The sequence below is a fragment of the Pelophylax lessonae genome (genome assembly GCF_965119305.1).
Source record: "Pelophylax lessonae genome assembly, chromosome: 2".
NCBI lineage: Eukaryota > Metazoa > Chordata > Amphibia > Anura > Ranidae > Pelophylax > Pelophylax lessonae.
Window position 1 is genome coordinate 512,239,014 of NC_138769.1, and position 12,846 is coordinate 512,251,859.

At 41.6% G+C, this 12,846-nt stretch overlaps 1 protein-coding gene across 1 annotated transcript in view; it reads right to left on the bottom strand.

Moving 5' to 3' along the window:
* The window catches only part of LMO7 (LIM domain 7), a 287,243-nt gene that overhangs the window by 28,569 nt on the left and 245,828 nt on the right, over positions 1–12,846 (bottom strand). The window contains exons 22-23 of the mRNA XM_082248131.1: positions 6,676–6,732; positions 2,485–2,510 (exon numbers count right to left, since the gene is read on the bottom strand). Of these exons, the coding sequence (XP_082104257.1) occupies positions 2,485–2,510; positions 6,676–6,732 (83 nt within the window). The remainder of the gene's footprint in view (positions 1–2,484; positions 2,511–6,675; positions 6,733–12,846) is intronic.

The following is a 12,846-nucleotide window of genomic DNA, read 5'->3' on the forward strand; positions in this document are numbered from 1 at the left end:
TCTGACGACGGAGTAGTGGTCCCTGCTACGGTCAGACGTACCCAACCCTGTTCTGTTGCTGAGGTGCAACAACTGTAGGATTCTCGTATGCAGCAGAGTGTCCGTACTAGTGCCGCTCAACCTTCTGCAGAACTGTAAAGCACCAGCGGCCTAGTACATCCTGGTCATAGTCAAACTAGCACTGCAGTATCACTTGGTGACGTGGCGAGTCCCATAAGTGCAGTTCAAGCTGGTGGGGGGGCTAGCACAAGTAGTGTCCCGCAACCACCAAGAATTTGAAGACAGGCCCATAGAGCCCATAGTGTCCTTCCTGATGCGCTTGCAAATCCTGATTGGGAGCCCACCATTTCTGCACCACCCATACCTTCAGGTGGAAACAGTCAATTATACTTCCCTTGATTTTTATGAGCTGTTTTTCACTGAAGATCTGATGCTTTTAGACAGTTTCTCCTCAGCAAACGTGCCAGATATGGGGTCAAGATATAGAAGCTCTGTGACAGTGCAACAGGCTATACATGTAGTTTCCAGATTTACGAGGGAAAAGATAGCAATGTGGAGCCCCCCAACTGCTCAGACTACATGGGGAGCAGCGGCAAGATTGTTTGGGACTTGGTGTCACCCTTATGCGCAAAAGGGTACCATTTATACGTGAACAATTACACTTTTAGTCACCTTTTTGAATTTGGTATTCGCTCATGTGGCACTGTACGACCTAATCGCTGGGGCTTTGCCCAACGGCTTGCAGATTTCTAACTTAGACAGAGGGAGAGAGCCTGCTTGAAGTGTAACAAATTGCTTGAAGTGAAGTGGCGGGACACACTGAATGTTTTGGTTCTGTCCTCCATTCACGCAGATACGACAGTCCAAATTGCAACACCCGTTATTTTTGTCCCTCCTGTCCTGGCCAACCAGGTCTCTACATCAGGGACTGTTTCCGTTGCTACCACACACTACTAGAGTATTAGTATAGGGTTCAGCACGCACAGTCTAGGGCACACTTTTACACAGGGTCTTGAAAGGTGTTGGATGGCAATTCGATTTTGAGACCCCTAACCTGGAACGTTTTACAGTTACAAAAAAGCCCTTAGAAAGCCTGAAGGCGGTGATTGGTTTTCGGGTCCTGTATGCAGCTAGACTGCCAAAAAGTCTCACGCATGTGGTATCTCCATACTCAGAAGAAGTAGCAGAATGTATTTTGGGGTCTCATTTCACATATACCCATGGCATGTGTGAGCAATATATCATTTAGGTGACAACTTTGTGTACAATAAAAGAATTTGTCATTTTCCCAAAACTTGTGGCAAAATATAAAATATTCCATGGACTCAACATGCCTCCAGCCTCCGAATGTGATAGGTAGTGAGGAGTGAAATCAAAAATGTACATCCTTAGAAGGCGGTGATTAGTTTTCGGGGTCCTGTACGTGGCTAGACTGCCAAAAAGTCTCACACATGGGGTATCCCCATACTCAGGAGAAGCAGCAGAATGTATTTTGGGGTGTAATTTCACATATACCCATGGCATGTGTGAGCAATATATAATTTCAATGACAACTTTGTATTATAAAAATGATTATTTTTTGTAATTTTTTAAACACCTGTGACAAAAAAAATTAAATATTCAACATGCCCCTCAGGAAATTCCTTGGGGTGTCTACTGTCCAAAAAGGGGTAATTTTTTTTTGGGGGGGGGGGGGGGTCGTGCTGCCCTGCCATTTTAGCACTTCAAGAAATGAGATAGGCAGTCAAAAAGTAAAAGCTGCATAAATTCAAGTATATACACCATAGTTTGTAGACGGTATAACTTTTGCGCAAAATAATAAATATACGCTTATTGAAATTTTTTATCAAAGACATGTAGCTAAATACATTTTGGCCTAAAAGTATGGCAAAAATTGAGTTTATTGGATATTTTTTTTATAAGTAAAAGTACATTTTCTCAAAAATGTTGGTCTTTTTTCCTTTATATCGCAAAAAAAATGCAGAGGTGATCAAATACCACCAAAAGGAAGCTCTATATGTGGGAAAAAAATACATCAATTTAGTTTGGGTTCAGCATTGCATGACTGCGCAATTACCAGTTAAATTCAGGCAGTGCCATATTGCAAAAAATGGCCTGGTCATTAAGGGGGCAAAACCTTCAGGTCCAGAAGTGGTTAACTGAACAAGCTGAAGATAGAAGCTAATTGGTTGCCATGCACAGCTGCTCCAGATTAGGTCTTCTACAGTTTTAAAACATTACCCCTGCTGAATCCTAATCACCTTTGGGGTAAAACGAATTTAGATGATGGTAAGTTATTATCACATCCTATTTAAACTGGACAACAAACTACTACTAACGGAAGCAGCAAGAGGGACCATATTGGATCTTCAGACTGAAAACTGCACTGCTGGAATCAAGAAGGTGAACCATAATATGTTTATTTCATTTTGTTCCTGATTTAACACTAGGTTCCTAAATAATGCCTTGCAAATGGTTACTTACATCTGGTGCTGCAGAATCTGAACTTCCTATAAACAGAAAGAAAAAAGTAATTGGAAGACATTCATTCCCTAACATACCACAAATTTAAACACCTCAAAATAAGATTTGTGAAATGTAACTGCTTGCAGTTAACGTATTTTGATGAGAAAATACTTGCCATTAGATCCTGTTCTACAGATAAATAGCTGTTGCTGAAGTGGTGAAAAAGAAGAGCACCACTTGTCACCTAGCAGACCAGACTCTTGTACAGGTAGACATTGCAACAATTTTACTTAGCCATTAGCTGGGGTAGAGAGAGAGCCCTACTTAAAAAGGTACTTTAGACTCATTTTCCAGGAAAAAAAGAATTCAGCCTTGCAGTGCTCCAACCCTTACCTTACTCCTTGTAAGAATCCATCCTGGCAGTGCATCCATCCTTACCCTTTACCTCTTGCTCCGATGTATGTTTTCTTCATCACTACAACTGGTCCCTTGCAGCTGCTTGAGTAAGCAGCAACTGTCTCAAGCAGGGAGACAGCTAAGTGATGTATCCAAGTGGAAGTCCAAGGAGGATCAACCTGATGCTCAAGTAAGCAGCAGAGGAGATCCGATAAAATGACTCAGTGTGAAGGAACACCGATCCTGAACCAGTAAGAAGCTCTGAAAACAAAAACCCTCCAAATCAAGTGGAATACAGAAACTACTTGATTAAGAAAAAAAAAAGCCACCATATTATCCAAAAAAAAAAAAAAACTGGGGAACGTCCCCAGGAGACCAGGTTCCCACCTGGAAGCTAGGACAAAAACTAGGTCCACAAAAAATATTCTATCTAAAAGCAGGAAGGCCCAAACCTTACACCCCTAACCCTTAGAATTAAGGGAAGAAAAACTCCATGATAGAAAGGGAGTCGTCTAGCCAGACAACCAAGCCCACGAAACAAGACAAACCAAGAATGTGAAAACCTTTGCAGCACAAAAACCCATAGGGGTTAGGAAGTTATCTCTGGGACCGTAAGACCCCAAGAGTACAATCCCATGAAGTGACTGAAAGGGTAGTCTGCAAAAAAGGAACCCCACAATGCTAGGCAGGAGATAAAGGTTTACCAGTAGATTTAAAAATTCTACGCACCCATATAAAATTTCCAGGTTTTTTGAGAATGTGAAAAAAAAAAATCAGACCAAGATAAAATTACATCAGAATTTTATTTTTATTTTTATTTTTTTTTTTCACATTTAATGTAACCTTTAATCTGTGCAATTCAATTAAAAACTAAAAATCTTTAAAGGGGGAAAAACAAAATTAAAACACTTACAATAACACGGTTGCAACACCCTTAAGCTAATACTTTGACGCACCTTTAGTTTTTCTGGCAGCATTAAGTCTTAAGGGGTAAGGGTCTATAAGCATTGCACATCTTGCCTTGGGAATCTTTACCCACTCTTCTTTGTCAGACAGAGAGCATCTCCTGTGCACAGCCCTCGGCAGGTCACCCCACAGATTTGCATATAGATTCAGGTCCAGGCTCTGGCTGAACCCATACAAAAAATGTAATCTTAGCCTAGAATGCTGGGGAGCTCAAGCAGACAGAGGAAGTTTCATTGTCTTGTGCAGTAGTAAAACAGATATTTAGGAGCAACTGAGAGAGGGGCTGGAGACAAGGGGTAACTTATGGGCTAAAGGTGTCCCAAATGCTAAAAGGGCAAACTGCCAAACGACTCATTCAGATGCATAGTCAGCCTCCAATTTGTAGTACTGGGAACATACCTTCATGCAGAAGACATTTTACAGAGGTTTGCTGACCTCAGGCTTCAAACCATAGAGGCTGCATTGGAGCCAGGCTTCAAAGGCCTACAAGAACATACTGCTGAATTCTATTGAGATGACTGGTGTCTGGAAAAAAAAAACTGTCAGAAGTGACAGACAGGTTGTAGAGAAAGGACAGAGTAGACAGGATCCACATGATTGGTTGAGGAAAGTGCACTATATGAGGCTATGATTTGCTAATTTTTCATTTCAAAGGTTTACAACCATTAGAAGGAATGATTCTAGTTGCCTGTCACTGGAGTATCAAGAGGTGAGCTCACAGTCAACCAGTCTTAATGGTATTCCTGTTGAGGTCAATGAGAACCGACTACCAGCTTACAAATTGCATCTCAAATAGGAAACGTTAGGACACATTCCCAGGTGTAGCCCAGGGCCCTTCAGGGTGCTTCAATTCTGCACAGAGAAAGGTCTCAAACAGTGGAAAAATCTTTGCAGCTGCAGGAGCCCAAAAAGAAACAAAGCCTGGGACAGCAGGATGATCCTCCAGATGCAGTGTAGAATGCACTAAGGTCTGAAATAACCCATTGTAAATCTAAGGCTACAGCATGAGAATACAGTCTCTCAAAAATGGTCTTTTCTGACAGATTGCTAGGACTGAATTGAAGTTTATGACAAGCACCAAAGGAGGAGCCGGATCCAAGGCCCCGGGAAAGTCAGACACACTAACCAGTGGAAAGGCACAGGTCAATGCTTATATCCAATGTGGTCAGGGTGCTTCAATAACTAAGTACAGACAGCCAAAAAAAAACCTGAGTAGACATGGGGGAGATTTCTGATTACAGGTGTCAGTTTTTTTAGGATACCAAGTAAATGCCCCCAGAAACAGGAAAGTATGGTCTGAAGTCATGCATGGCAACAGGACTGTCTTCTCTGTGTCGTATCAAAGACATGCTGCATTCACATTGTGTTGGTGAGAAATGTGAAAGGCACCAAACAGTGTAAATAGTGTGCTGGCAACTGGTGCTTTAGCCAGAAATGCTTAAAAAGTGAGTTTTCAGAAACAGGCTCAAAACTGAGGCAGTGCCACAACTCTGGACCTAGAGAGTGCTCCTTGGCTAAAAAAAACCCAGTAGATTTAGATCTTCAGCCCAGTCGCTAAGGGTTCCATTCCTTGCTAGCCCCTAAACCAAAGCAAGGCTGAGCAAACACCAATAAAGATAGATGCTATATAGAGACCAGCTCAAGCAGCAGTGTAGCAAGGAACCTAAAAGTGAAGCAACTGAGGGAGAGAGCTACAAAGAGAAAGCTAACAAAAATCATTAAACTTATCAGCTGAGCCAAAAAAATAACACAATATCCTAGGACACTAGCAAAACAAAAACTGCTGTAGAAAAGGAGTTATTCGGGGGCTGGCATACAAGTTTGCCAGTATTCAAATATTATGCAGGCAGCTGTATAACCTAGCCAGATAAGGTGAGCTTCAAAAAGGGTGACAATGTAAAGTAAATTATTTTTTTTAAATTATATTTTACTAAAACTGTAGAATAGCATTGCTCTTTATAAGAAAAAAAATTTTTTTTAGAAAATCCAGGTAGTAGTCTACAATCTCCAAACCTGCTTTGTAACCACAAAGTACATATAAGCATCACAAATGGTAATGTAATGCTTTCAAATTATAAACTGTTATAACATTTTTAAATACAACAAAAAGCAGCACAAACACACACACACATGCGGTTAGAAACAGAAAAGCTTTAACATGCACAGAAAAAGCTATGCAACCTTCTCCTTAAACTGTCTGCACTGCAACAGTGGTAGAATGCATTTCCTAATTCAAACACAGCTGATGGTTACCAGAAAATTGGTCTTTGAAAAAAAAATGTTATTAAGTAATTCAGCATGAAATATGAACACACTTTTTAAAAAAACTTTCACTTCTGTGGAATTTTTGATCTAGAAAATATTGGTCGAGTCACTGACTGGCCAATACCAATCTATACTTTAAATGTTTATGCTACAGTAGCAACTTGCTTAAATGTTTTGGATTGATATAGCAGACAAAAATGTTTAACTACAAAATAAACCCACTATTATTTCTTTGAAAAATAAGCCAAACCAGTGGAGGAAGTGCCAATTCGAAAATGTGCAACGTGTATATATAACACAAAGCTGTCATAGGCTTTTTCTTCCAGAGAGTGGGTTATAGCAAAGGGGATGGGGGAATTTATCAAACCACAATAGAAATGCTAGAACACAAAAACACCCTTTACCACATAAGTAGACCAATGAGTTGTATGAAAAACCAGATGATCCTGAAGAGAAAACAAATGTATTATAGGTTTCTTTCAGCAGATGGCAGTAGAGGATCAGAACCCAGCACCATGGTTAGTACTAAAGGATCCCTTTGGACAGTCAGCAATAGCACAGCATCTATTTTACAAGGGTTACCTTGCTCAAAAAATTGTGAACGTCTTTTATAGTTTCTCAAAGAAATTGGCTCAAAGTCTAATTGAAAAATACAAAGGAAAACAATATTATAACCAATTAAACAGAAAAGATATTACGGCAACCGTAAAGATGAAGAACAAAGCAGGAGCAGACAAAATCTTGTTCAGTTGTGCATGGCAACCAATCAGCTTCTATCTTTTAGACCAAACGGAGACTAAAAGATCATTGGTTGCCATGAACGGCTGCTCCAGAATCTAGCTGCTCCAGTTTTGATGAATTCACCCAATTGTGCAGTTGCTAGCACAACATGTTTAAAACACATTTGACTTGTACATTGCACCAGTAAAGATTAGTCATATGATACATGAATCACAACCACACCATTGGATATAAGTATTTATGCAGTTCAGAGCTCTCTCAACTCTAAATTGAATAAATCCTGAAATTTCAGTCAGATTATTAGATGCAGATAAAGAAATGGAAGCAAGTATCCTCAGTCTGATAGGATAACGCTTGAAATTCCCATGCAGTATATATTTGCACTCTTAAGTGGCAAAGCAGTTTTAGTACAAAGGGTTATGCCCATCTTTTGAACAAATGCAGTACTAACATGATACATGTAAGCTGCACACATAGGTACCGAATCTGTTACCCAGAAATCCATAACTTAAAGGGTCTAAAAATCAAATAAAAACATGCTTGTAATCTTTAGACTACTGAATAGTCATACAGGAGAAAACAATTTTTTTGACTAAATTTAATGTTGCAAAAATTATGAAGACCTAATGTAAGGTGGGTAATAAAACATTAAATTATGGAACCAATCTCGGTAATAGACTCCATGCCAATGTTATGAAGCAGCAAAGTTTCAATCTATTCATGCTATCATTCAATTATATTTGTAAGCCTTGAATGAAGCATGGAACAGTTAGATTTACGGCAGTTGATTTCAAAACACTCATTTTGGGCGTTCCAGTTCATACAATAAGCCACACATGCATGTTTCTTTATTTAGTTGTAACGGTCTATAAACAAAAAAATTGAGGACAGGGGTGCTAAGAACCAGCATGGGCTCCAAGAGAGACAAACCCCACGTTGCACAGAAATTGTGCTCTTTGGCCCTCAAGAACACCCTTAAATGTTGCAGGCATAAACCTGGTTTGTAAGACAGGTATATTTTAAGACTCTTCTTTTTTTTTTCCTGGGAGGGTGTGGCTAACAGGCTTTAAGCACCCTTAAATCTTAAAGTTGTTTTAAAGCTAAAATAGTTTTTTACCTTAATGCATTCCCTGCATTAAGGTAAAAACATGTTTTACAACTTGCTATGCTTCCCTATCTCCCAAAATACTTACTCAAACCCTTGATCCTTCGCTGTGTATGGCTGCATCTCTTCTCTTCCTTTGCACGTGTGTATGGGGCATTAGTCCCTGTGTGTAGATTATCTGCAGACTTGTCTGCAGACTTACCAAAACCATATAATATGAGGTCAAACCTAAACACTTTCAATTTGTATGCAATCCGCCAGGCCCTTGCACTACATAGAAAAGGTAAAGTCTGCAGATAATCTGCACGTGTGTACGGGGCATAAGGGACACAAGTTGGAACGATTTGCTCCTTCTGTATCAATTAAATGCTGTGAGGGAGTAGGGAGCAGAGCCGAGCCACACCGTGTGGGTCTAAAAAATGTACACAGCCTGGCTTTGGATCGAGCCGTCAAGCGGTTTGCAATGGGGGGCAGACAAAGAAGAAGGGGAGCCAAGAGCACCAGGGGGGGACCAATTATGTACAGAGCAGATAAGTACAAGATGTTGATTTTATTTTTTTTTTAATTTGCCTCAAAAAAAAAAAAAAAAACTTTATTGCTGGGCTCACAAGCTCATTTAAATATATACCTCCATAGCTGCACAGAATATAAAACCACTTTGTGTGCATGCACCAAATGCTTTTCCAAACTCAGATGTTATCTTGTACATAGCCTGTGCAGCAAACAGAGCTGCGAGTGGGGCCAAGCAGGCTCCACCCACTACAGACTGCCTGCAGAAGACTACAGTAAGGGGCAGGTACAAGACCAGTCAACCCTGCACAAAGTCTTTTACAAGAAGGTCCTGCACAGAGGCAAGATTTGCACTGGATTACTGCACAGAACCGGAGGAAATAAAGCTGAAGAAGTAGTAAGTAGTAAGAATACACATGCTTCTTGCATTTAGACAATATTTGCTTATCCTGACATTCAGCTCTAAAATCTAATTCTAAAACAAATTCCTTAACCTCACCCTAAACTTTATTCTAAACTCAAAAGCACTTAAGCTTTGATAAAGTGGTTTTCAGTCACTTCCTTTTTAGTTTTGAATACATTGTGGAAGGGATCAAATTAAGTCAGTTATAATTCGTATTATTACTTATATCTAATCTCCTTGCCTTGTAGTCTTAAAGTGGTTGCAAACTCTTACATATACCCAGTGAAGTGACTAGGCTCAGGTGACACAGACAAAGCAAATCCTCCTAATAGGTTGTACCCATTTATCTGCAGCCCCATGTCCTCCAGTGTCTTCCAAAACACACATTTTGCACATCTCTCTGCAGCAGAAAGTGGGGGGGGGGGGGCAGGGATCAGATGTCACCAATACTGCAGAGCACAGCTCCATGAAATCAAATAGCTGTTTGGAGCTCGAACAGGCTAAAAAAAAAAGAAAACATGTAGAGCCAAGTCTGGGTCACATGCTGTGTGCTGGAGGTGGTCGGGCTGTCTGCTTACAGTTCTATCGGTGACTCATGCAGACAGCAGAGGGATCAGAGAGGAACCAAACTCTTGTTTTGGAGTCAGGTGAGAACATACTATATTGGGATGTGCTTTGTTCACTTTTCTTGTCTGAGGTTTACAACCACTTTAAGACTTAACAGAAAGCAAGGGATTGCTCACGTACTGTTCCAGTGACAACTGCAAAACTCTGGATGTAACAACACTTTTGGTCTCTGTGATAATGGTTATCAGGATAAAAACAGAAGATGATTCTCATCTGACAATAAAAAAAAATAAAATATTCTAACCACTTTCCCAAACCGTAAAAACCAGAAAATAGCAGCAAATCAATTCCCAAAAATCTAACTTAATTTTATCACTTCACTTGAACAGTATATTTATATATTACACACACACACCACATATACAGCACACACTTTATATCTACACTAACACATACATATAATGTTACAAGGAGCTCAATTATAGCACCTTACAAGGCTCAAGAGGAAAAAAAAAAAAACTCTGGCTGGAGTTTAGTGTAATTGATGCAGTATCCCTTGACTAGGCATCACCGACACTCTTGATTATTCATCACTACTCAGACACCATCAAAATATACGGGAAGGACTTAAGTGGTGTAATGTGAAGGTAATACTGTCCTTCAGAACTTCAACTTAGTGAGTCGATTATATAAATCACTTGTACCCATATGGCAGAAAGAAAAAAAAAAAAAACTTAACGTTCATATTCTAGAGAACACAGTTGTGCTTCAGAGGGTGAATTCAACCTCGCCATGCAACAAGATCTGTCTGATGGCTCTTAACAAAGAGTATCAGTTGTACTTTACACTCATGAGATATTTAAGCATGCCACATGGGCAAAACACTACTGCCATAAGAGTGAGAACAAGAAAAGAACTGAAAACAAAATACATATTTAAACGTATAGCCCACATGGGAAACCAAGTGTATGGCATGGTGTGCATGGTGGCATCTTATCCATTAGGTCATGAATTTATGGTCTATTTATAATGACAAGGAAAATGAGCACATACTTTTTTTCTTTTCAATTCAGCTAGAAACTGGTTCCACATTCAAATAATATTTGCTGTTAAAGTAATATACAGATGGACCAAATACAGTATCTCACAAAAGTGAGTACACTCTAGCATTTTTGTAAATATTTTTAGTAGATCTTTTCATGTGTTATACTTTGCTACAATGTAAAGTAGCAGGTGTACAGCTTGTATAACAGTTTAAATTTGCTGTCCCCTCAAAATAACTCAACACAACCATTAATGTCTAATCCACTGGCAACAAAAGTGAGTACACCCCTAAGTGAAAATGTGCAAATTGGGCCCAATTAGCCATTTTCCCTCCCTGGTGTCATGTGACTCAACAGTGTTACAAGGTCTGAGGTGTGAATGGGGAGCAGGTGTGTTAAAAATTGATTTTTTGGACACCTGGAAGGAGATCGCCGAGGGACATCAGCGATCAGCCATACCAGATCAGCGTACTAAGACCGGCGAGGCCAGTCTGGGGCCACAAGGATGTGGCACAAGGATGACCAGAATTCCTTCTGCCTTGATCCTTCATAGAAGTCTCGGCAGAAATTTGGGAGGGGGAAAGGCATATATCAGATGGTACTGGCCCCAAGGAGCCACCAGTGCGTCTGTGGCGCCGGCCAGAGGATCCCGACACCTTGCCACATATCTCTGCACCTTTCTGTTGAGATGAGAGGCCAACAGGTCTACCCTCGGGAGTTCCCATCGGAGACACATCTGATGAAACACCTCCGGATGAAGTGACCATTCTCCTTGGTCCAAGGCCTCTCGACTGAGGTAATCCGCTTGCCAATTTTCCACCCCTGGAATATGCACAGCATAGACAGCTGGAATGAAACGTTCCACCCACCTTAGAATGCCGGCTACTTCCCGAGCCGCTAGGACATTTTTCGTGCCCCCTTGGTGATTGCCACAGCTGTGGCATTGTCTGATTGAATCGTATGGACACCCCTGAAGACGAACCGTCCAATGGGCCAGACAAAGTGTGATTTCCCGAAGTTCCAGTACATTGATTGGTAGCCTGGACTCCTCCAGAGTCTAAACCCCCTGAACACAGTCCATGCCAAAAACACCTCCCCACCTGGACAGGCTGGCATCCGTGGTGATCACCATCCAGTACAGAGAAAGGAAAGATTTTGCCTGTCGAAGAGGCGGAGAGCGAAGCCACAAAATCAGGGACCCTTTCGTACCCCGGCTCAACAGGATCAGATTGTCTAGACACTGTGGATTCTTGTCCCACTTGGAAAGGATTTCTCTCAGCAGAGGTCTCATGTGTAACTGTGCACAATGGAACCACCTCAAAAAGGTAGACACCATCAGGCCGAGCACCCACACGCAAGTCCTGAGAGACGACCGACTGCTGGACATCAGAAGTCGAATGGCATTCTGCAGCTTCTGGAACGTGTCCAGCGGGAGAAACACCCTGGCTGAGGCCGAGTCCAGAGTCAGACCCAGATAGTCCAACTTGTTCGACGGAACCAGACTTCTGAAAATTCAGAGTCCACCCGAACTCCTGCAGAGACCACACAGCGATGTCTAGGTTTTCCCATAGAGTAGTCAGAGACTCTGCTCATAGAAAATCGTCCAGGTACCCCAGCACCGCAATCCCCTGCTGTCGCAACAATGCGAACACTGGGGCCAACATTTTTGTGAACACCCGAAGGAGCTAAAGTGAGACCAAAGGATAACGCCACAAATTGATAATGCTCCTCGCCCACGGCAAAGCGGAGAAAGTGCAGATGTCAAACATGTATCGGGATATGGAGGTAAGCGTCCTTGATATCGATAGAGGCCACAAGATCCCCTTGATGAAGGGGTGCCACTACCGAACGGATGGACTCCATCCGGAACTTGTGTGCCCGCACAAAGCAGTTAAGGGATCTGAGATCCAGAACTGGACGAACTTTGCCTTCCTTCCTGGGAACTGTCAAGAGGTTTGAATAAAAACCCTAAAAATGTTCTGAGTTTGGAACCAGCACAAGCACCCCTTGCAGTAAAATCTTGTACCGCCCCAAAGAGACCACGCAACCAGTCTGGGGACAAATGCGGGTTGGAAGAAAAAAACCTCTCTGGAGGAAAAGACCGAAATTTGATCTTGTAGCCGGACCGAATCAGCTCGTGGACCCACCTGTTTTGAATCAGAGAGGTCCATGGGTCCAGAAAAAAAAACAAAGACGTCCCCCCACCCCAGATATGGGTGAGGGCACCCCTTCAGGCAGAAGAGGGCTTGTCTGCAGGTCTGCAAGGACCTGCTCTCGACTTACAAGGCCAGGGCCTCTTGGAACCTCTGGAGATGTTCCGAACAGGTTTGGATCCTTTTTCTTGAGACCCTGAGTGATGAAAAAAACACTTATGACCCGTGAAA